The sequence below is a fragment of the Drechmeria coniospora genome, chromosome 03 (genome assembly GCF_001625195.1).
Source record: "Drechmeria coniospora strain ARSEF 6962 chromosome 03, whole genome shotgun sequence".
In the NCBI taxonomy this organism is placed as follows: domain Eukaryota; kingdom Fungi; phylum Ascomycota; class Sordariomycetes; order Hypocreales; family Ophiocordycipitaceae; genus Drechmeria; species Drechmeria coniospora.
In genome coordinates this window covers 4,532,743-4,557,517 of record NC_054391.1, presented here as the reverse complement: position 1 = coordinate 4,557,517, position 24,775 = coordinate 4,532,743, and the positions used below count along the sequence as shown (strand labels likewise).

Sequence of the window (24,775 nt, the reverse complement as noted above, 5' to 3'; positions counted from 1 at the left end):
GACTAGGCGGTGACGACAAGAGAAAGGGAACAGGCAGTTGGGCCGGACCGCACGACACCGGCCAGGGATGCAATAGGCAAAAGTCAGGGTAGCGGTAGTGAATGCAAACAGAAGCGTGGCGCACCCAAGACGATGGCACCAAAGGTGGTGCCGGCGAAAGTGGGCAATGGAGGGATTGGAGGGAGAGGAGGGGGGGGGGGCGTGTGGGGGAGATATGGCGAGCGTGGCTGGTCGGCTGGCTTCCTCTGGGGAGCGGTGGATGGATGGTCGGAGAGCACGCATTCATGGGACGCTCTCTGCCTCCTCGGTCGCCTTCGCAAGCTTCGCAGAGGAGCGTAATTCGGGACCGAATCCTGCCCTTGTCGGGCACGCTTGTTCGAGAACGGCAACCGAAGGCACGGGGAGAGGAGAGAGGGAGCGGGGAGCGGTCAAGGATGGGATGAGCAACAGTCGGGTAGAAACTTACAACCGCCGGCGAAAACCATAACGACGGGAGGAGTATGGGATGATGATGAGGCAATCGGCAAAGCTTCGTTTCCACCTCGATCGATTCGAGGTCGAGGGAGGGAGGCGGATGAAACGAGGCGAACGACGGCGGCGCTGAACAAAGCGCTGTACATGTACTCCGCACTCGCACTGCGCCTGCAGCCGGAGAAGGGGGGGTGTGTGGAACCTGGGGCGGCGGCAGGGGGAAACTCCGAATCGGTACTGGGTACTTCGTCGTCGCCGCACCCGAGTGGGAATCACAGGTACGAAGTACTTGGACAGTACTTGCACGGCGGTTGGCAAGTACAAGTACAGTGCCATTCCCCTGCGCTGCCGCAATTCGACCTGTAGCCGGGCATGGGCGAACTGGCGAGAAACGAGCCATCGGCTATTGGTACGACGAGGTTGAGGACGAGGCAGGGCGTGTCGGGGCGCGTGCAAGCTTGGCGACGTCGATTTGCACCACACGGCGGGAGGATGAAGGCCGTCGATTGAGGGTGACGGGATGTACGGAGTACGGCGCAGTTGCATCGTCCAAACTGACCCAACTGACAACGCAGCTTGGCATGCTGGGAGGCCTCCTCCTCGGCGCCTGCAAGTTACGGCCGTGCAGCTCCTCGCTCGCGCCTGCAGCACCTAACATCTGCTGCGGGCTGGGGAGGGGATTCTTGGCAAGCGGAAGCTTGGCACCGAGCTGCCCCTTCCTACTTGTTTTTTTCAGGCAGGTAATTTACCTCTAGGCAGGCACGGTGCTGGAGTACATCCACGTACTTGCACCTACTTAAGCACACCTACCGGCTGTACGGCGGTGCAGGTGCAGTGGTGCAAGTTGCAATACCGCAGGAGCAGGTGCCAGTGGCTTCCGCAGGCGCTGACCGCATATCATGCAAGGCACTCGGTACTCCATACATGTACAGGTACTCGCCGAGACAGTTGCAAGCTGATGCTCATCCAGGTATCCAGGTACGGAGTACCCAGGGCCGAGCATGCAAGCGACCAGGAGACGAGATGACTCGCTGGTGAACGCCCCCGGGCATTGTCTCACCTAAGTACCTAGTTTACATACAGGTACGGAGTACGGAGTACATACCTCGTAATTACCTCTATTACTGAGTGCACTGAGTGCAGTACGGAGTACTCCGTACACCGCACGCATTTCCTGGTATGCACCCACCGTAAACCAATTACAATACCGAGTTCTCCATACATACCTTAGTACGGATTTGTACTTGACTTTCCAATCCATGTTGAGTAATTACGCCTTCGATCACCTACGACTACAGTTGTCCGTACCTGCTATGTACCTGCTCGTGGTTGGATGCCTAGTCTTACTCCGCAATACAGCACTGCACTCCGTACGGAGTAATTACATGCAAGGACGCACTCGTCTACACCCAGCGCCCCCGTACTGCTCTTAACATTGTACCCATCGGGGCACAGTATTAATCAACGTTCACTCAATGTACACCTACTCTGTACTCCGTTCTTACATAAGAACCCGCAAGTACACTTTGTATTCGGGTGCAGAGCACGTACACCCACTCCTCTCAATTACTCCCGCCATTACCTCGACGTGTGCGGCCCATGTCCACGCGGATACAGCATCATCCGCACTACTCCTTCGACATTTGCCAATGCAACAACGCAGCACAGCTCAAGCTTGTGCGGGCGAGAGCAGGCAGCCACGGGGCGTCCCCATCGTTCCCTGGGTTACAGAAACGAGCAGTGCACCCCAGGGGAACGCATCAGGCGTGGACGAGGCAACGGTGGCCGGATGCAACTGCAAGCGAAAGCTACCGACCATCGACTGACACGACGGTGACGGCGTCCCTGTCGGCCAACCAGCCTCTCCGGCCTAGAATCAGTGCCAAACATGGGACGACGGGTTCTTGCACAGGCAATCGGTTCATTCCACTTTTCCTTGCGACTTCGATACAACCTGTTCCTCGACCCGTCATGTCATCACCAACACCCCCCCAGGGGTGGGGGCACCTATGGGGGCCTGCGATTGGACGATCCATCGATGCAGACGTCCAGAGTCTCGGGACCGAGACATGGATCCGTGCCGGCCGGCTGAGCCATCACATCACCACGACGACCCACACACTCTGCAGCTGCTCAGCCACCACGACCATGCTTTCGCGCGCCTACCTTACCTTATTTCAACTGCCATCATCCCGTCTCCGTCGTCGACAGGCCGTCGTGGCATGAAAGACGCCGTGTCCTTCCTTCGTATCGACTCCTTGGCGGCCCAGTTTGTGGCCGGTTTGCCCAACACAGCCACATGCTAGCTAGCAGCGGAAACGGCAACAGTCCGTCGCTTTCCTCCCCATCACCCCGTTCTCCGCCCCCCTGCCGATGAGGGCCCTGATTTGCCACAACGGCTGTGACGACGACTTTATGGGTCCTCGATCTGCATGCTGCCGAGCCTCTAGGCCGGCGCCATGTTCATCGTCCAATCGACCTGACCTGCACTTGCTCATCGACGCCGTGAACCGCGGAGGAAAACAGGAAATCGCCAAACGGGCCATACCGTATCGAGATGCACCGCCCAACTGATGCCGTGCTCGCCTACAACTCGGACGGCGCGACCCCCGAGGTTGCAGTGTCCTACCATTGTCCACTGATGAGGATGCGTAGGCCGTCTCAGCCCGAATGCTTCCAATGCAACGCAGGAAAGCTCCGTCAAGTCCATTTCACTCCGTTTGGGAACAGGTCCATTGGCAGGGCGATGTTGAGGTTGCCGACGAAGACGGGCATGTAAATGGACTTTAATGCAGCTGCACCGACATCGATCCTCAGGCCCCCCGGACCACCATCAGCAGGCATCTCGGGAATGAAGAGCCTTGCTACGGCCTGAATCGGGGTAGAACTCCATGCTATGACGCGCACCTCCATTTTGGAAGCGGCTCCAGTAGCCTCGTCGGAATTCAGGGTGGGCATGGCCAGAGCGCAAGCAAAGGCGAACATGGAACAGATCTCGGTCATGTTCGTAGCGCTCTATCTGCACTGCAATATAGTCTATTCTACTGGCCAAATCCATCTCGAGGAAAGAGGATCGCTGCCATGATGTCTCTCTTGGTTGACCTGATTCCATCTCACCGTCGCGGAACAATGACGCGTCTCATATGGCTGTGCCTAGTACATGGCGACGATGCCCAGTGCTGCGACAACGAGGGCGGTCGAAAAGGCCATCGATTTAGGCGCTGCGGCTGCGGTGACGGGGATCAAGGCAGCTGTCGGGGCGCTTGGGCTCTGGGGAAAGTGTTAGCCGTGAATTTCACGCTTCTCATGGGAGGCGGGGGGACAGGGGAGAGGGGGACGGAGGGGGAGAGGGGGAGAGGGGAAAGACGTGCAAAGGGGTTTCCTTACTTACGGCACCCCCTGTGGTGTTGGTGGACGAGTCCGAACCGGAGAAACGGGACGTGACTCCGTCGGCCGGAAGGGTCACGGGAGCGCCATTGGTGTTCCTTTCGTCCTTGGTGACTTTCGGCATGGCTACTGCGGCGTCCAACGCCGCACGGCTGGGTGGGGTCTCTGCTGTCAGAGTCTGCCCCTTAATGTCCTTCTCGTCGTCTTTGGGAGTGACTGGCGGCTCGAACTTGGCCTCCCTGGCGGCTCGTCCCAAGTCGAAGTTGCACTCGTCGCGGAATTTGGTGGCTGTCGAGTACTGGCTGGATTTGTCGGCGTCCGGGCAAGGACCGAAGCAGTAGGACGCAAGGGGCAGGGCCCACGGGTGGTGGCACGCGTCCTTCTTGACTGCGGAAACACGGATGAGAATACCTTTGACCCTGGTCGTCAGCGACATGTCACGCCATTATAAATCAACTTCGGGGGCGCTGGCAAGTCTACCGCAAGTTGCGTGGCACTTGTATTTGTCGGTGTTCTCCGGGATGTTGAAGGCTTTGAAACTGGAGAGATCAAGATCGACGCTTTCGGCATCACCCAGCGGCGGAAGGTTGCGGTAGGGTGCCGGCCCGATGGTATCTGCAAGCACCTCTCGCTTATGAGGAGCCGCGTTCACCAGCGGCAGCGCTGCTGCGGCCACGAGGGCAAAGGCGGACAGAGAAGGCATCTCGATGACGAAAGGCCGATGTCAGGGACGGAAAGGGACTTGAGAGCGTATTGTCGAAATGCTATGCCGGCCTGTGATGCTGCTGGTGCTGCTGAACATCCGATGACGAAAAAGTGCCGCGGACGTGCTGGTTATATACTGTTCTGTCTTCACCTGAGGAAAATCTGCCCTCGTATCTCCTGCGTGTACCTCTACGTACCGGTACACGTAACAGTACCCGGACAGGGAACGCGAACTGATCATCGCCGACCGTCGGAGGGCTATCTCGACAAAGCTTTGCCGAGAAGCTCGCTCGTTACAATGAATAGGGAGAAGCCGGCGGTGGTGCCGGGTGTGGTGCCTGATGTGATGTCGGTACCAGGAGATGGAAAAGAGGAGGCCAAGGACTTGATGGATCGTGAGAATCCACTTTCGGAACCGGACAAAATCAATATTGGTCCCGTCGTGGTCATGTCCTGTACGAGCACATAAGTAGGTAGGTGTACGCATGAAGACATGGAGATGCCGACCAAATATTGCAAAGATTTTGACTTTTTCTTTCATTTCCATGAGCAAGCACACCTGCACCTTCGTGCACCGCCCTTTCCCACAATCACACGTCGAGCCAAGGAAGGAACGGCATCGCCAAGCAAGGCGCGCCTGCCGAGCAGTTCGAGTGGATGCCATGCCGGATGGGGAATAGACCAACGCACACAGTCGAACTGACAAGGAAGGGGCGGGAAAACAGGCAATTCTGCGATAGACATGAGTCATATCAGTCTAAAACCCCGTTGAGCTTCTTTCCTCGCTCGTCCGCTTATCCCGTCTGCCCGAGCCGACGTGCTCGTAAATACGCATATAAATGTGTACCTGTATGAAGGCATATTGGTGTACATCTTTACATCCGGTTGTTGGTATGCACGGATGTAGGTATGGACCTCCGTACATGCCGGTCTCATACTCCCGCAGGTGTATGCAAAAATACCTGCATGTAATGCAGTCCTTGTAAGGCCATGTATGCGGGCATGGCCAATGACATGGACTAGCACTGCCATAGGCATCTTGGCGTGGAACTTTGCCGCTTCGTGAGGAACCACTATGCTGTTAGAGGCAGTTGATGAACCAATGCTTGACTGCAAAAATGGGTCCCGCTGGCGGTTGACCCTTGTATCTGATCTTATCAGATCAAAATCAGCTCACCTAATCTGATCATCTGATAACTTGTTAATACCTCACTGGCTCCCAGCTTCATACCCAATGCGGGTTGCGGCGCCAGTCTGGCCCTGGTGCTCCCCAACGCCGTCAGTTCCGAGCCTGCAGCACTCCGTACGGACGGACTGGCGCTGAGGACGGATCCCGCACGCTTACTCCGATGACCTCCCGAGAGGAGATCAACCTAGACCGCCAAGTGCAACAGAGATTTCCTGCAAAGGAAGCAGATGTGGAAGACAACTTCCATACCTTGTCCAGGTTCGGGCCGATAAAAGCCTCGCTCGCAGACCGAACTCGTCCATATTACGCCGGCTGTTTCCCGTCGTCTCGGATTGAACGTTTGAACGGTGAAGCTCCTCCGTCCTCCCCTCCCCTCTCCTCCGCTCTTCCACCACCCTCCCTCTCGCTTTCCCTCCCATCCCTGCCCTGATCCGATACCATCCCCCTCGCTGCCTCTGCCTTCTCAACACTTCCATCCACCATCCGGATTACTTTCAAGCACCTTTTTTGAGATGCGTTCCTTCAGGACCGTCTTGGCCGTTGGCCTTGCCGTGGCCTCTGCTGTTGTTGCTCAGCATGACTCCAAGAGCGGCAAATCGGCTGGGAACCCGTCGACGTCGAGCGTGACAGACAACAATATGGGCCCCGCCGCCTTCATGTGGCCGCCTGACAGAGTCTGGTCCGGTGACATGGATAACACGGCACCTTGTGGCTCTCGCGCCGCTCCAGGCAATAGGACCAAATTCCCACTCAGTGAGTCTTGGCCGCGCACCATGACCGGGTGCCGTGCTGGGGATGTTCGGTGCCCTTCCGTCCTGGGTCGTATCTCGAATGCTTGAAAGCGACAGGGGGCTGATATTTTGTCCTAACGCCCAGCCGGCGGCGCCGTTGCGCTTGTTGCTCAGGACGATTACTACAACAGCAAGATCAGCATCGCTTATTCCAACGGTGCGTCATTCACTCCGCCTGCCCCGTGGCGGTTATGTCTTGCCCGCTTGTCGCCGTTATTGTGGATAAACTAACCCTCGTTGACGACGTTGCGCAGACCCAACCTCCAACACCGACTTCACCACGCTCGTCGATTCCAGGGACATCAACGATCTCAACCCCGGACACACGTGTGCCAAGATCCCTGATGCTCCCTCGACCGTCACGGTGGGAACGAACGCGACAATCCAGATCATCTACAAGGCCGACTGGGACGCGCCCCATAATCAGACCTTTTATGCTTGTGCGGATATCACATTTGTGGCCCTCAACGACTTCAACATGAAGATTCCCTGCTTCAACGCAACTGAGCCCGGCGAGGACGACAAAAAAATGGCGAATGACGAAGTCAATGGCAAGAAATCCAGCTCCAGTGAGCCCTCCGGTTCCGGTTCCGCTGCCAACTCCGCCGGTGGTTCGGCGGGTATGTCGTCTGGGGCCATGGCAGGTACCATCATCGGCTCTCTTGCCGGCGCATTCATACTCTCCGGTGCCGCACTGTATTTCTATCGCCGTCGGGAGCAGAAGAAACGCAGCCTTCGGCTGGCACGCATGGAGGAAAACGCTCGGATGGGCCATTATCCCCTTAACAAAGTCGTTTCGCAAGGTAGCGTTTGAACGACGATGACGGGTCCATGTAGCTTATGATGATACGGGGGGGTAGAAGTTTACACGACATATGATTCTTCGTGCTTTGACACGGAAAATGCATCTCCCTGCTGATTGATCTCGAGCCTGTGTTCTGCCCCCGAGGAATATTGGCTGTGTTGTTGTATGCGCCACCCGTTGTCGTTCTCTCCCAGTACCGTGGCTCACTTTCCCTGTGAAATTCGAGGACGAATGAGACATAAATGAGAGAATACGCTGTGGCACTCCCGTTCCTCTTTGGTCCGTCGCACCTTGTATCAACCATGATAGACGATGGAAGAGGCAGGACAAGGAGGGACCAAGCTCTGTCTCGAATTGTTAAATGATGAAGCATTCTCTCGATCACAATGGCGATTCTAACGATGCCGCATCTTTGACACAGGTATCGTGGAGAAATGCGCAGGCAAAAACGAGGACGAGACCGATACTCCTGAGGCCGCTGCTCCAGATAACAATGCACCCGAAGCTCTGACCTCTAGTACCGAGGCTTGTCCCAAAATCGCTGCTCAAGACATGGCCTGGTCGCACCTTCCAAGCAGAGTTCCACCTGCGACAAAGTCCACAGTATGTCTCTCCTTCAAATATTGACTAACAACTACCCCTACGCCTATACCACTCACTCGATCCTACTTAAAAATGAGAGAATCTTACTTATTCAATATATACCATCCTTCATAAAAAACACTAACTGAATGTCATCATAGGAAAATAAAACGTTCCCATGCTTAAGATAAAGCATGAGAAGGATAAAGAACTGTAAAAGGGACCTGAGAAGGAGTATGCGAAAGTCTCATAACAGGAGAAGACTCCGGCCGAATCCGTTTGTGCATCTGGACACACTGCCGCTGCCGTACCCGGCATCATAGAGAACAAGAACGAGAATGTCGCTGAATAGTTCTCAACTACATCGGCCGCCGCTTCCGCTGGCCTATCCAAATTGACTTGCCTCAAGAAGCGCCACGTCTGTCGTCGTCGCAACTGAGGCCCCACAGCGTTCCTTTATACTATGGATAACGAAGGGGCCTCGTAGTCTCACTTGAATTACTTCATCCGAGTCTTCCATGGCAGATAGACTTGTTGGACACATTTCTCACGAGAGGAGAGTAGACTGCCTGATGAAGGGAAGAGGCTATTGCCGAAGCGGACGACAACCAACTTAACAGTCATAATTACTGCCGAATGCGGGAGCACACAATATATATGCAACTTTCCTTATCACCATCTCAATCTTCCACTGTCTAGAGTTGATGCCCGCACAGCAGGCGCGTAGTTTATCGTACGACCATTTGAACCAGCCGTTATCACATGCATGGGGGTGGGGGGGAGTGGGAGACTAAAATCGGCTACCCAATAATGAAACGACATTACGCCCCGTCAGACTCAATATTCTAAGAGAGTTTCTGTTTTCATTAGCCATATGGACTTAGAACTGGTGTCGGACCTCAATCTGTACCAGAGTCGGGTTACGTATTCGAAAGAAGCCGGTTTCCACATCTAGCGGGTTCTGTAGCCACAACCGTGGATGACTGTCATGACTTTGGAGTGTAACCTTAGCTACAAGCCATCCAGAAATAACTTGCCGAATGGGAGACCGTGTTGCTGCGCAAAGAAACAGGTTGTTGTTGCAGGGAGACGAGAGGGGTGGATTGGGCCACTTTGCTGTAGGTTTTCTATAATCTTTGTTCCATAACGAAAATCCGACGTTGGTATGAGACTTGATCAGCGGCATATAAACGCAACTGTAGCATCATGGTAGCCAAGCCAGTGACAAATTGCACATACTTGCCGCAATTCAACTGCTATTTCAGCAACCCGATAGTTATATGGAACCTATCACTGATAATATCCAGAATAGCGCTGTCTTCTGAATGGATGCATGAAGGCAATAAATACAAAAGAACGTACTAGATTTGGCATGCAGGTGAACAGTTCTCCCAATCTAGTTGATTGAATAATTCAAAATCCCTGATTCCATGCTTGGGTTATCGTTCAGCTATTGTTAGGTCGTTGAAGGTATTCAATTGATAATTCTGACTCTATTCGACGCTATAGAACTATAAACTGTAAAAGATAGCATCCGCACTCTGAGGAAACTCACTGGGTGTCCAATCTATCAAATTGACATATTGACTAAATTCCTCTATTTCCACCACGCCTGTTCCACCACGCCTGTATCGACTCGTATCGGATTTGATGGCTAGTACCATGTCGCCAGAGATTGCGACAACTGCTGATCCAAAAATCAACTCCCTAAGACTAAGCATTTGTCCAAAGAGACCCCTGGCGCTATTAATGTGAGTAGGGCCACTCCCAGAACCCTTATGAACATTGACTGTCACGGTCGCTACACTCCAGGGCACAATCCAAATAGTCACAACAACTGTCACTGAAGCAGCTAATTAAAGGAAGCTACCAGATTTAAGCTGATATGGCGCCTCAGTCGTGACTGTTACGAGCAATATGCCACTTGGGAAAATGATCATTGTAGTATATCAGTCCACATCACTGTTGTTGTAACCTTGTTGGAAGTAGTCGTCATCTGAATGGAAAAAGTAAGATTCCCACACACTTTACAAGGATTTCAACCAGTCTTATCTATGCTCCAAATAAGTGACTATCTTGTTGATAGATAATTACAACCCACTCTGTATTGTACTTGTCTCAGCAGGGGCTGGTGTACGTATTGATTAGCAATGCTCATGCTTCTTTACTTTCTTCATGTCAGGAGAAATAGTGCTAAAAGCGACGATTACGTAACACGCCATGGGACTGCTGTAGTAAGAGGCCTATATAAGCTAGGAGAGCTCCTCGGACGCAGGGAGGGATGGCTTATTAGGGATCAATGACCTTATCGCCTTCGTCCTTACAGCTAGTTACCCATTACTTACGCTTTAGCTACTAGACCTTGTTACGCTCTTCAGAGTAAACTCATTGCGTCTAACACTTTACAAGCTAGTAATTAATAGTTCAGCTTACGACAGCAATTTAACAAACGGCAGTTAGCCTCTAGTGTTTGAAATTTTAGTTATTGACTGAGAAGACAGACCTTAACGCAACCGATCTTGTCAACCTTGCTGGCGATTTAATCGACATGAATATGTCCAAGAACCCGTTTAGATTCGGCAGACCGGCCGCAATCAGAATTGGACCGGCATCCCGAGGTCTTAGCACGGCCCCGCCTGGACTGCGATCGGAGCCTCGACGTCGGCGGCAAGCTGGGGCTTTGTCTCGAGTTTGACGTCTCGATTTGCTGAGATGAAGACTGAAAATTCTCGTAATTAAGGGTACAAGCAGTTTCCTTTCAATTGCAAGATTCTTCGAATCGTAAACGGGATTCACCAATGCAATCGTAACAACTCGAAGCTCTAGCCGCGCCATGCCGAACAAACCTCCTACGACATTGATGGCAATACATGTCCAAACCTCACGACGATTCCGTGTTTGAGGCCGTATCGAGTACTTGCCCAAAGTTTTACGCCAATTTCTGTCAAGTCACCTTCACGGTACTTTCCTAGGGAGTCCTCAACCTAATGCTGTAGTACCCTGAAACCCCTGACCCATGTTCTGCGATGATTCGCGTAACAACGATAGTCAAGAAGTCGCTGGGAAAATAATACTTGGCCATCAACCACCAAGGTAAATAGCGACGAATGTAGTGAGATATCACGGTTAACAGTATATATCAAAGATTAACAAGTCTAAACACTACAAAACATTATCATCTTTATTCCTAGTTTAAGGAATAATGGGGTTAAGAGCATTGACGCATCTGGCACCATCGTTGCCCGAGCTTGTAGGTCCTGTCGAAACAAGTTGGACAGAACCAATTCCGCCCGCAATACGAATCCTATAAATCCGACCCGTCAGGTTTTGCTGGCCATAAAGATACCCATCCGCTGTAGCCCACACGGCTCCGAATCCCCCTCTTGAACCTGGATTAAGCAAGACCCCCATATTTGAATAGGTGTGGGTCGCCAAGTTGAAACGAATCAATACAATAGTAGTGGCAACCCAATCCTGAAGTCCATAAGTCCATAAATAATTTCCTCCATCTGGTACATAGGCCCAATCTGCAAAGTCCATATTACCGATGCCAGAACCTGCTGATGGACCAGACGAAAGGACGGTACCGAATGTGGAAGAACTCGGGTCAGAAAGATCGATTTCGGCCCAACGGCCATCTGAGACGCCAACAATGGTCGGGTTAGCTTTAATCCAATAATGACCGTCTGGAGTAATATCTCCAACAACAGTCGTAAGTGGAAGTCTAAATCCCAACGGTTGACTTATCCCTCCTGCACCGATTCGAATAAGATAACCCGCCGCTCCAGCAGATCCTTGTGCACCTAGAGTACTTCCATAAATGTAATTATCAAGAACATTAAACCCAATGGCATTTATGGTAAGTCCTGGTGAGGCAATCACATTTGCGTTAATAAGTTGCTGGGTTCCGGTTGCCAAATCAACGCCATAAAATATATTGGGATGTCCAGCGGGGTTGACACCATTAGCATTCTGAATCAGGTATCCTATGACTGTGCAATTTAGAGGTAGTGGAGGGATAACGGTTGCTGTAACTATAACAGTCGTCGTACAAGGACGTACACAACCAGACGATGGATGAATTGTAGATGTCCCAGGCCGCGTACCGCTTACTGTAGTGGTAATAGCAACGTTTACAGGTTCTGTAACTATGATGCGTGTAGTGCAGGGACGGGTGCAGCCAGACGGCGGCGTAATAGTTGAAGTTCCAGGTACAGTTCCACTTGTTACTGTACTTGTAATAATTGTGTCGCGAGGAACAGTTATAATAACGCTTGTGGTGCAGGGATGCGTACAGCCAGGCGGCGGCGTGATTGTGGACGTCCCGGGTATGGTTCCACTTGTTACTGTACTTGTAATAATTGTGTCGCGAGGAACAGTTATAATAACACTTGTAGTGCAAGGATGCGTACAGCCTGGCGGCGGCGTAATTGTAGACGTCCCAGACACAGTTCCACCTGTTACTGTACTTGTAACAATTGTGTCGGCAGGAATAGTTATAATAACACTTGTAGTGCAAGGATGCGTACAGCCAGGCGGGGGCGTAATAGTGGACGTGCCGGGTACAGTACCACCTGTTACTGTGCTTGTAACGATTGTGTCGGGAGGAACAGTTACAATAACACTTGTAGTGCAAGGATGCGTACAGTCAGGCGGCGGCGTAATAATAGACGTTCCAGGTGCAGTTCCACCTGTTACTGTACTTGTAACGATTGTGTCGGCAGGAACAGTTATAATAACACTTGTAGTGCAAGGATGCGTACAGCCAGTCGGCGGCGTGATGGTGGACGTGCCGGGTATGGTTCCACCTGTTACTGTACTTGTAACGATTGTATCGGGAGGAACAGTTATAATAACACTTGTAGTGCAAGAATGCGTACAGCCAGGCGGCGGGGTAATCGTAGATGTTCCAGGCAACGTTCCTGGCACCGTTGTAGTAATAACTATATCTGGAGGTTCGGTAACAATAATACTCGTAGTGCAGGGATGAGTGCAATCTGTAGGGGGCAAAATTGTTGAAGTACCCGGCAAGGTTCCTGTCTTAATCGTTGTCGTTACAGCAGTGTCGGGAGGCTGGTTCGAAGTGACTGTGACAATAACACTCGTTGTGCACGGGTGCGTGCAATCGGCTGGAGGCGAAATAGTAGACGAGCCCGGTACTGTGCCAGTTATAGTAGTAGTTACAGCTGTATCAGGGAGTTCAGTTATAACAACACTTGTAGTACAGGGATGAGTACATCCGGACGGTGGTATAATAGTAGACGTTCCAGGTAATGTTCCAGGTACCGTTGTAGTAATAATTGTATCTTGAGGTTGGGTTACAATAATGCTCGTAGTGCAGGGATGGGTGCAATCTGTAGGAGGCAAAATTGTTGAAGTCCCTGGTAAGGTTCCTGCCGTAATTGTTGTTGTTGCAGCAGTGTCGGGAGGTTGGTTCGAAGTGACTGTAACAATAACACTCGTTGTACACGGGTGCGTGCAATCGGCTGGAGGCGTAATAGTAGATGAGCCAGGTACTGTGCCAGTTACAGTAGTAGTTACAGCTGTATTAGGGAGCACAGTTATAACAACACTCGTAGTGCAAGGATGAGTACATCCGGGCGGTGGTGTAATAGTAGACGTTCCAGGCAATATTCCTGGTACCGTTGTAGTAATAATTGTATCTTGAGGTTGGGTTACAATAATGCTCGTAGTACAGGGATGAGTGCAATCTGTAGGAGGTAAAATTGTCGAAGTCCCTGGTATGGTGCCTGTTGTAATCGTTGTCGTTACAGCCGTATCGGGAGGCTGATTTGAGGTAACTGTAATAATAACGCTCGTAGTACACGGGTGCGTGCAATCGGCTGGAGGCGTAATAGTAGACGAGCCAGGTACTGTACCAGTTATAGTAGTAGTTACAGCTGTATCAGGGAGCACAGTTATAACAACACTTGTAGTGCAGGGATGAGTACATCCGGGCGGTGGTGTAATGGTAGACGTTCCAGGCAATGTTCCTGGCACCGTTGTAGTAATAATTGTATCTTGAGGTTGGGTTACAATAATGCTCGTAGTACAGGGATGAGTGCAATCTGTAGGGGGCAAAATTGTCGAAGTCCCTGGTATGGTGCCTGTTGTAATCGTTGTCGTTACAGCCGTATCGGGAGGCTGATTTGAGGTAACTGTAATAATAACGCTCGTAGTACACGGGTGCGTGCAATCGGCTGGAGGCGTAATAGTAGATGAGCCAGGTACTGTACCAGTTATAGTAGTAGTTACAGCTGTATTAGGGAGTTCAGTTATAACAACACTTGTAGTACAGGGATGAGTACATCCGGGCGGTGGTGTAATGGTAGACGTTCCAGGCAATGTTCCTGGCACCGTTGTAGTAATAATTGTATCTGGAGGTTGGGTTACAATAATACTCGTAGTACAAGGATGGGTGCAATCTGTAGGAGGCAAAATTGTCGAAGTCCCTGGTATGGTGCCTGTCGTAATCGTTGTCGTTACAGCCGTATCGGGAGGCTGGTTCGAAGTTACTGTTATAATAATACTTGTTGTACACGGATGCGTACAGTCAAGTGGCGGTGTTATAGTAGATGTGCCAGGTAATGTACCAGTTATAGTAGTAGTTACAGCCGTATCAGAGAGTGCAGTTACCACAACAAGCGTAGTGCAGGGATGAGTACAGCCGAGTGGTGGTGTAATAGTAGACGTTCCAGGCAATGTTCCTGGTACCGTCGTAGTAATAATTGTATCTGGAGGTTGGGTTACAATAATAGTCGTAGTACAGGGATGGGTGCAATCTGTAGGAGGCAAAATTGTCGAAGTCCCTGGCATAGTGCCTGTCGTAATCGTTGTCGTTACAGCCATATCGGGAGGCTGATTTGAGGTAACAGTAATAATAACAATCGTTGTGCATGGATGCGTACAATCAACGAGAGGAATGATAGTAGACGTGCCGGGTAGTGTACCAGTCATAGTTGTAGTTACAGCAGTATCAGGGGGTACAATTATGATAACACTTGTAGTGCAGGGATGGGTGCAATCTGTAGGAGGTAAAATTGTCGAAGTCCCTGGTATGGTGCCTGTCGTAATCGTTGTCGTTACAGCCGTATCGGGAGGCTGATTTGAGGTAACTGTAATAATAACACTCGTTGTACACGGGTGCGTGCAATCGGCTGGAGGCGTAATAGTAGATGAGCCAGGTACTGTGCCAGTTACAGTAGTAGTTACAGCTGTATTAGGGAGCACAGTTATAACAACACTCGTAGTGCAAGGATGAGTACATCCGGGCGGTGGTGTAATAGTAGACGTTCCAGGCAATATTCCTGGTACCGTTGTAGTAATAATTGTATCTTGAGGTTGGGTTACAATAATGCTCGTAGTACAGGGATGAGTGCAATCTGTAGGAGGTAAAATTGTCGAAGTCCCTGGTATGGTGCCTGTTGTAATCGTTGTCGTTACAGCCGTATCGGGAGGCTGATTTGAGGTAACTGTAATAATAACACTCGTAGTACACGGGTGCGTGCAATCGGCTGGAGGCGTAATAGTAGACGAGCCAGGTACTGCACCAGTTATAGTAGTAGTTACAGCTGTATCAGGGAGTACAGTTATAACAATACTCGTAGTACAGGGATGAGTACAGCCGAGTGGTGGTGTGATAGTAGACGTTCCAGGCAATGTTCCTGGTACCGTCGTAGTAATAATTGTATCTAGAGGTTGGGTTACAATAATAGTCGTAGTACAGGGATGGGTGCAATCTGTAGGAGGCAAAATTGTCGAAGTCCCTGGTATGGTACCTGTCGTAATTGTTGTCGTCACAGCCGTATCGGGAGGCTGGTTCGAAGTTACTGTTATAATAATACTTGTTGTACACGGATGCGTACAGTCAAGTGGCGGTGTTATAGTGGATGTGCCAGGTAATGTACCGGTTATAGTAGTAGTTACAGCCGTATCAGAGAGTGCAGTTACCACAACAAGCGTAGTGCAGGGATAAGTACATCCGGGCGGTGGTGTAATAGTAGACGTTCCAGGTAATGTTCCTGGCACCGTTGTAGTAATAATTGTATCTTGAGGTTGGGTTACAATAATACTCGTAGTACAAGGATGGGTGCAATCTGTAGGAGGCAAAATTGTCGAAGTCCCTGGTATAGTGCCTGTCGTAATCGTTGTCGTTATAGCCGTATCGGGTGGCTGGTTCGAAGTTACTGTTATTATGACACTCGTCGTACAGGGTTGCGTGCAATCAGTTGGAGGCGTGATTGTAGAAGTGCCCGGTAGTGTACCAGTTATTGTAGTCGTAATAGCCGAATTTAGAGGCTGTATGATAACAATGCTTGTAGTGCATGGATGTGTGCAATCTGTAGGAGGCAAAAATGTCGACGTTCCTGGTATTGTGCCTGTTGTAATCGTGGTTGTTACGGCCGTATCCGGAGGCTGGTTCGAGGTTATTGTAATAATAATACTTGTCGTACACATGTGCGTGCATTCGCTTGGTGGTAGAATAGTGGACGTTCCGGGTAATGGTCCAGTAACTGTGGTTGTTACAGCCGTATCAGGTGGTTGTGTAACAATGATGCTTGTAGTACAAGGGTGCGTGCAATCTATAGGAGGAACCCTTGTCGACGTTCCTGGGACTGTCCCGGCTGTAATTGTTGTGGTGATAACCGTATCAGGCGCATGATTTGAAGTAACGGTAATAATAATACTAGTCGTGCATGGATGCGTGCAATCAACTGGAGGTATAACAGTAGATGTGCCAGGTGCTGTTCCAGTTACCGTAGTAGTTACAGCTGTACCTGTAGGCTGGTTAGAAGTTACTGTTATAATAATTCTGGTTGTGCACGGGTGCGTGCAATCCGTCGACGGTAAAATCGTCGATGTCCCTGGTATCGTACCAGTCGTAATTATTGTTGTTACAGCGGTATCAGGAGGCTGATTCGAAGTTATTGTTACAATAATACTTGTCGTACACGGGTGTGCACACCCAACTGGGGGTGTAATTGTGGATGTACCAGGCAATGTGCCAGTTACTGTAGTGGTTACGGCCGTATCTGGAAGTTGGGTCGAAGTTACTGTTATTATAATACTTGTTTTGCACGGGGGCGCACAGTTAACAGGTGGTGTAATGGTAGTTGTTCCGGGTACCGATCCAGTTACTGTCGTAGTTACAGCTGTGTTCGGAGGCGATGTAATAATAATCGTTGTCGTACAAGGATGCGTACAGTCTACTGGAGGCAAAATTGTTGAAGTGCCTAGCATCGTGCCAGTTGTAATTGTTGTAATAACGAAAGTATCAGGAGGCTGGTTCGAGGTTACTGTTATAATAATACTCGTCGTGCACGAGTTTGTACACCCAACTGGAGGTGCAATTGTAGATGTTCCAGGTAATGTACCAGTTATGGTAGTTGTTACGACTGTATGCGGAAGCCGGCTTGAGGTTACCGTTATAATAATACTTGTTGTGCACGGGGGCGCGCAGCTAATTGGTGGTGCAATGGTAGATGTTCCGAGTATACTTCCTGTTACCGTCGTAGTTACAGCTGTGTTAAGAGGTCGTGTAATGATAATGGTCGTAGTGCATGGATGTACACAATCTGTAGGAGGCAAAATAGTTGAGGTTCCCGGCGAAGTCCCGGTTATAATCGTCCTTGTTACAGCCGTATCCGGAGGCTGGTTTGAGGTTACGGTTATAATAACACTTGTGGTGCACGGAGGTATACAGTTAGCTGGTGGTGTAATAGTAGATGTACCTGCTGCTGTTCCAGTTACTGTATTGGTTACAGCTGTATGGGGGGGTTGTGAAATAATGATAGTCGTTGTACATGGGTGGTTGCAATCTGTAGGTGGTAAAATTGTGGAAGTTCCAGCGATTGTTCCAGTTGTAATCGTGACCGTTAAGACAGTATTAGGAGGCTGGTTCGAGGTTACTGTTACAACATAGCTCGTGGTGCACGGTGGTGTACAGTCAGCTGGCGGTATAATTGTTGATGTTCCGGGTACTGTTCCCGTTACCGTAGTGGTTGCACCCGTATTAGGAGGCTTTGTAATAATAACGACCGTGGTACAAGGATGCACACAGTCTACAGGAGGGAAAATTGTCGATGTTCCTGGTATTGTGCCGGTAGTGACTGTTGAAGTTATGACTGTATCCGAAGGTTGGCTTGAAACTACCGTTACAATAACACTCGTAGTACATAGAGGCGTGCAGTCAGTTGGTGGCGTAATAGTTAATGTTCCGGGTGCTGTTCCAGTTACTGTAGTAGTTATAACTATATTGGATTGCTGTGTAAGAGGCTGCGTAACAATAATACTTGTCGTACATGGATGAATGCAGTCAGTTGGGGGCAAAACCGTTATGGTACCAGATATTGTTCCTGATGTAATCGTTACAGTTACGGCTGTATCTGGAGGCTGGTTTGAAGTTACTGTTACTATAATGCTTGTTGTACATGGCGGAGTGCAGTCAACAGGAGGAGTAATAGTCAACGTTCCGGGTGCCGTTCCGGTAACTGTAGTAGTTATGGCCGTATTAGAAGCCTGCGATATAGGCTGCGTAATAACAACAATTGTAGTGCAGCTATTTGTACAACCAGACGGAGGCAAAATTGTTGATGTGCCGAGTATTGTACCGGTAGTGACTGTTGAAGTAATGACTGTATTCAGAGGTTGGTTTGAGACTGCCGTTACAATAACACTCGTAGTACATGGAGGCGTGCAGTCAATTGGTGGCGTAATAGTTAATGTTCCTGGTGCCGTTCCAGTTACTGTAGTAGTTACGACTGTATTAGAAGGATATGTAACAGGCTGCGTAACAATAATACTTGTTGTACATGGATGAACGCAGTCGGTTGGGGGCAAAACTGTTGAAGTTCCGGGTATTGACCCTGACGTAATTGTCATTGTTACGGCCGTATCTGGAGGCTGGTTTGAAGTTACTGTTACTACAATACTTGTTGTACATGGTGGAATGCAGTCAACCGGCGGAGTAATAGTCAACGTTCCGGGTACCGTTCCAGTAATTGTAGTAGTTATGGCCGTATTAGAAGCCTGTGTAATAGGATGCGTAATAATAATAATTGTAGTGCAGCTATTCGTACAATCAGACGGAGGCAAAATTGTTGATGTGCCGGGTATTGTGCCGGTAGTGACTGTTGAAGTAATGACTGTATTCAGAGGTTGGTTTGAGACTACCGTTACGATAACACTTGTAGTACATGGAGGCGTACAGTCAATTGGTGGCGTAATAGTTAATGTTCCTGGTGCTGTTCCAGTTACTGTAGTAGTTACGACTGTATTAGAAGGCTGTATAACTGGCTGCGTAACAATAATACTTGTTGTACATGGATGAATGCAGCCAGTTGGGGGCAAAACCGTTGAGGTTCCGGGTATTGACCCTGATGTAATCGTTACCGTTACGGCTGTATCTGGAGGCTGGTTTGAATATTGTCGTTGTGCCAGCGTCAAGGCCCATGATCGTAGTAGTTGTAATTCTGCCGACGGCGGTTATGACAATACTGGTAATACAATTCGTAGTACACCCTGGCGGAGGCAAGATTGTTGAAGTGCCGGGGACTGGGCCAACTGTTGTTGTAGTTATGCTTCCGCCGATGATTGTAACGATGACTGTTGTAATGCAGTCAGATGTACACCCTGATAATGGCAAGACAGTCGCTGTTCCGGCAATCGGGCCTTGTGTAGTCTCAGTTACGATACTGCCTGTAGCTGTAATCACTATTCTTGTAACGCAGCCAATAGTGCAGCCGAGGGGTGGTAGGATTGTTGAAGTACCAGGGACTGGACCAAGAGTTGTTGTAGTTATTGTTCCGCCGGTAACCGTAATTATTACGCTTGTAATGCAATTTAACGTACATCCTAATGGCGGTAGCATTGTTGTTGTGCCAGGGATAAGTCCATCAGTCGTAACTCTTAAAATAAAAAGGGGAATTACCTCTTGGAATAAAGGGGTAAAATAGGAAGGGTGCACAGTGGAAGTTCAGTTGCACGGACTATCCAAAATGGATATCAATCGAGGCTGTTAGTAACAGCAGGAAGTGCACCAGTTAGTAACTGGGCAAGGAATACAGATTTGAACAAGTCAAATAGGAGTACCAAGGGACAATTCAGAAAAGAAAGACTGTTGTGTTTCTTGTGCTTGCTTGCGCGCGTGCGTGTGTTTTCAGCGTGTGCTTCTTGTGTGTGTGTACCTAACTATCTAAGAGTGTAGGAAAGGGAGGACCATTTTATACCTGAGAGGTAGTACCTCAATCAGTGCAATGTGCACGTGTTGGAATTCTGTCTGATTCCATACAATGCATCTCCGAACAATCTGCTTGCATTCAATGCAGCTCCAAATACTCTGGTTAAGTCATACTGCAAGTTGGTTGCAACTAGCAGGGTTAATCAGTATTAGGGTTCGGTCGCGACAGTACAGCAGCAGTACTGCAGTAGTCGAGCGGGCCAGTAGTAGTACTACTGGCAAGCAACTGCTAGTTGCAGTTGGGTGGGTCCTCCCGCGCAACAGTAGTACTGTTGGCGGGCAACTACTAGTAGTAGTTGGGAGCGCGTCAATTGACGGCCCGATTAATAATCTAGCTTGGTCGACCAAGTACCACTTTGCACGTGACGTGCGACAGTAGTAAATTGGCTGGGCAGTAGTACTGCCATCAATTGTACCAAGTCGGAGCGAGGAGAATTTGCATAGCAAGTACAATTCGTCAACTCGATATACTACCTGTACGTGCAGTACAGTAGTAGTATATGGGCAAGCGGTAGTACTGCTGCCCGGTGTTGCAAATGGCAACACATAGGATAGTATCCTATTTGGGTAGTCTTACTAGTATAAATACCAGTAATTTTAACAGTAACTGTAGTAACTGTACCAGTAACTGTAACGATAATCCTTGTACTACAATCGGTAGTGCAGCCGGGAGACGGCAGAATTGTTGAAGTACCCGGGACAGGGCCAAGGGTTGTTGTAGTTATGGCTCCGCCTACAATTGTAACGATAACGGTCGTAACGCAGTTTGAAGTGCATCCTGGTAGCGGCGGTATTGTTGAGGTACCGGGGACCGTTCCCGTAGTGGTAACGGTTGTAATGGCACCAGTGACGGTAACGATAATCTTGGTAGTGCAATCGGTAGTACAGCCGGGAGTCGGCAGGATTGTTGAAGTACCCGGGACAGGGCCATGTGTCGTTATAGTTACGGCCCCGGCGGTGACTGTAATAATAACGCTTATAACGCAGCTCGAGGTGCATCCCGGTGGCGGCCGAAGCGTTACAGTACCGGGAACCGGTCCTGTGTTGGTAACGGTTGTAATAGCACCAGTAACTGTAATAATAATACTAGTAGTACACTCGGTAGTACAGCCGGGGGGTGGCAGGATTGTTGAAGTCCCCGGGACAGAGCCAAATGTCGTTGCAGTTACGCCGATGCCGGTAACTGTAACCACGACTCTAGTGACACAATTCGACGTGCATCCAGGTGAGGGCCGGATTGTTGTTGTTCCAGGAACCGGACCTCGTGAGGTTTCGGTACTGATGCTGCCTGTAGCTGTAATCACTACAGTTGTAGTACACTTCCGTGCGCATCCCGGCGGTGGTAGAATTGTCGTTGTGCCAGGTTCGGGGCCTAATGTCGAAACTGTAACGATACCGTTCCTAGACGGGCAGCTTGTATAGGTACTAATGTATGACAATTAGAAATGAACAATATCAAAGGTATCAGGTGTAGTTTCTTACCGGTCAAGGGTACTAGGCGATGTAACTGCATTGCAGACATATTCGACTACTTGCTTCTCTACCACGACGATGCCGTCGATGCAATGTGAATCGACTGCGTAAACAAAACGACAGAGGCCGTATAAAACAGCTAAGTGCTTTAGAGTAGGGATTTTCATAATAGCCAGCCGTTGAAGAATTTACTTTTTCAATGGAAGAGGAAAGGCTTATTTAAAGAATTTGAAACTCAATCTATGCATATATATCTTTAAAGTACGAATTGCTACCGTGATATCTATTTGTTGGGTGGAATTGATGCAGTTATACATTGTAGATTAGATTCTCACAGGACAGTGGGGTGCCATATTATTTCAGTGTCGAGTCAATTGCTTGTAGTTGAGCCGGCAAATCTGAATCATTACTTTTTTGTCTAGGAAAGTATTTAAGACAGTACTTAGAGTACTCAATAGGTGCACGAATCTATGCCAATACGGGCTAGGGACCTGTGTACAATACTTACTGTACGGTAAGTTCGGAGTACTTACCTACGCCATTCGCGCCCACCTGATTATTTTCTCCGAACCAACCCCCGACCTAAAGGTGGGGAATGGCTCGATTTACTTTACTTGTTGCCAATAGTTCATCATCGTCCCTTTCCAATAACGTATATATTATGGAGTACGGAGTATGGTTATCTAGATTTGGTATGGCTGTACTGTGAGGAAGTACTTACTCGCTAGTGTACATGTACATGTACTTAAGCGCCTCGTCCTACTTGTACTTGAACTTACTTACGTACTTTTTCTTGCAACTACGGGTACAGTACTCCGTACTTGTACATGTACTTAGGTAGCACAAGAGCGGAGTATCTAAGTACATGTACTTACTGTACTTCCATAAAGTATTAGTACTGTGTCAGTCACCAAGACTCCATTTGCCCGGCCGTCGATTATCGGGATCTAAGGAATAGAATAATACTGTATATAAGTACTTCAAGCTTGAAACATTCCCTTTGGACTGTTCCGACGGTTGGAACTATTTTTGGCGCCGAGCCCACCGCGCCCGCCGCAGCCACAAGCCATGCCTAGGGTTTCCGGCCTGTTGACGAAATCTAATCATTACGACTCTAATTGACCAGCCGTCGTCTTCATTTTCGAGAAATTCCTTACTGACTAGTATAGTTTCTAAACGCAAAATTCAATGAGTATTCCCTTGGGACTTATCCGACGGTGGGGAATATACGAACATTGACGTAACCGCTGCAGCCAGAAGCCGAGCACGGTTTTCCGGTCCGTTGACTTAATCCAAAGATTACGTTGCCCAGCCATCGTATCCGATTTTCGGGAACTTCCTTGCTGATCATGGTTTTTAGAGCGTTTAATGTGGTTACCCTCGGGACTTACACCGTGGGGATTATACGAAAATTGACGGGTCGCCGCAGTCACAAGCCGAGGTCGGTTTTCCGCTCCGTTGACGAAATCTTATGACTGGCCAAATGAACACATTACAGTATATTACTTCGTACTTACGGTACAAATCGACCTGGCGGATGCAGCGTAGGAAGCTGTTAATACTCACTCTCACGGTATTATGCGCACCTAGCAGGCGGGAACGCAAAGAATGGGCGGCGCACTGAGCGTCGGCCTCATGGATGTTTTATGCTATCCGACATGTCATCTACTGCATTGATACTTGTATCCTTGCCACGCGGCCCTTCTCTAGCACTCGAATGAATAATACTCGCGCCACCAAACGCGGTGCTCCCCACATTACCGCACGCATGATACTAATACACTTATTGATAAGAGCTTCGAATCCAACTATGTTTAATACTACGAAGACTACACCTTTTATCGCAGGCCTGATGATATTCCCATATACCTTCCTTCCGCTATTTCCGTGCTATTTTGCAGCTTCAGATGACCGCCCTTGTGTTATATAGTGTGCTTTTCTTTCCGTAGCTTCCATTAGCTTGCGTGCTCGAGCAAGATCATCGGACGCCTGTAACTCTACCATTACACGACTATCTTGCATTGGCCACCATGCCTAGTAGTATCAGCGCCTTGTTCCACTCGATACGAGGGAGAGAATCGTGTGGAGCATCGCATGGTAGCCAAGACTCCTTGCCTACGATAGGAACAGCTTGCTTGCCTTTAACTCCGTTCAATTGTAGGATATAAAGTTTTGAGTCACAAGTCCTGGCTGGTAAGCTTTTCGTTCTAATAATGCCACTGTGAATAGTACCGCGGATGGTTAAAACCTTGTGAAATCCAGATAAGTGCTGTTTCGCGGTCTATGACTGTTGGTTTAGGGACTGGAATGGATTCTTTACTAGAGAGAAGTACTAGTAGACTGTAGAGCGATCGCCCAATAATGGGCAGCCTTAGTCTCAGCACCGAGGAAGTTCGATCCAATGGAGAAGGTCTTGTTCTTTCGCGCCGCTGCACAGGCATTCGGTATACTTAGTATATTGAACGTAAGAAGTATTTACCGACCCACAGAAGAATGCCCTGATCACCACCAGTGTGGTGATATCGATGCATGGGAGTGGTACCCAAGATATCTACACTACTCCAAGTGCCCGGCCACTACCGACTCCGGAACACTATCTAGAATAGAATAATAGTCAACATGCCACTCGGTTATCCCGGTTACTGGCACAGGCAGTTGGCCACACCGCTTGGCAGAAGGCTACTACCAATATCCAGAAATGGACCAGTAAATGAACCATATACAATGCAGCAGTCAACAAACTAGCATTTATCATTCCAGCACAACAGCCTAATGCTGCCTGTTACATGAATCCCGATGGTTTAAGAAATAATACATTTGCATAAGGGAATTATCAGTAAGAATTGGAGCCAGGATCACATAAAGTTAGCACTTTCCTCTGCACTGTACTTGGTTCCTTCTCCGGCCTAGCCTAGAGTTCTTATGTTGAGTCGGCTTCCCTTATGCCATAGCCGTTACACTTACAAGCCGACCATACTGGAATCAGGAAGTCAATCAGCCGGCAAGCTATTCGAGACGATGCCTGGCTAGAGTGTTGCTGATTACCCGGGCTGTGGTGCCAATTGCGCGAGGGTCCTTGCCCTTGCTAGTAGCTAGATCACGAAGCTCGCCTGCAATTTCCGTTAGCCAGTCGT

The 24,775-nt window shown here is 49.4% G+C and overlaps 3 protein-coding genes across 3 annotated transcripts; 1 reads left to right on the top strand and 2 right to left on the bottom strand.

The window, feature by feature from the left end:
* Positions 1-3,171: 3,171 nt before the first annotated feature.
* DCS_06946 (uncharacterized protein) lies at positions 3,172-3,474 on the bottom strand (the record flags this gene model as incomplete). Its single annotated transcript, XM_040804233.1, has 1 exon — positions 3,172-3,474. The coding sequence occupies one exon, from the start codon at positions 3,472-3,474 to the stop codon at positions 3,172-3,174; it is 303 nt and encodes a 100-aa protein (XP_040654337.1).
* Positions 3,475-3,624: 150 nt separating this feature from the next.
* On the bottom strand, positions 3,625-4,561 carry DCS_06945 (uncharacterized protein; the record flags this gene model as incomplete). The annotated part of the gene is made up of 3 exons (XM_040804232.1): positions 3,625-3,741; positions 3,863-4,269; positions 4,339-4,561. The coding sequence occupies 3 exons, from the start codon at positions 4,559-4,561 to the stop codon at positions 3,625-3,627; spliced, it is 747 nt and encodes a 248-aa protein (XP_040654336.1).
* A 1,703-nt stretch (positions 4,562-6,264) lies between these two features.
* DCS_06944 (uncharacterized protein) lies at positions 6,265-8,282 on the top strand (the record flags this gene model as incomplete). Its single annotated transcript, XM_040804231.1, has 6 exons — positions 6,265-6,505; positions 6,629-6,700; positions 6,798-7,163; positions 7,188-7,346; positions 7,770-7,951; positions 8,187-8,282. The coding sequence occupies 6 exons, from the start codon at positions 6,265-6,267 to the stop codon at positions 8,280-8,282; spliced, it is 1,116 nt and encodes a 371-aa protein (XP_040654335.1).
* Positions 8,283-24,775: the final 16,493 nt, after the last annotated feature.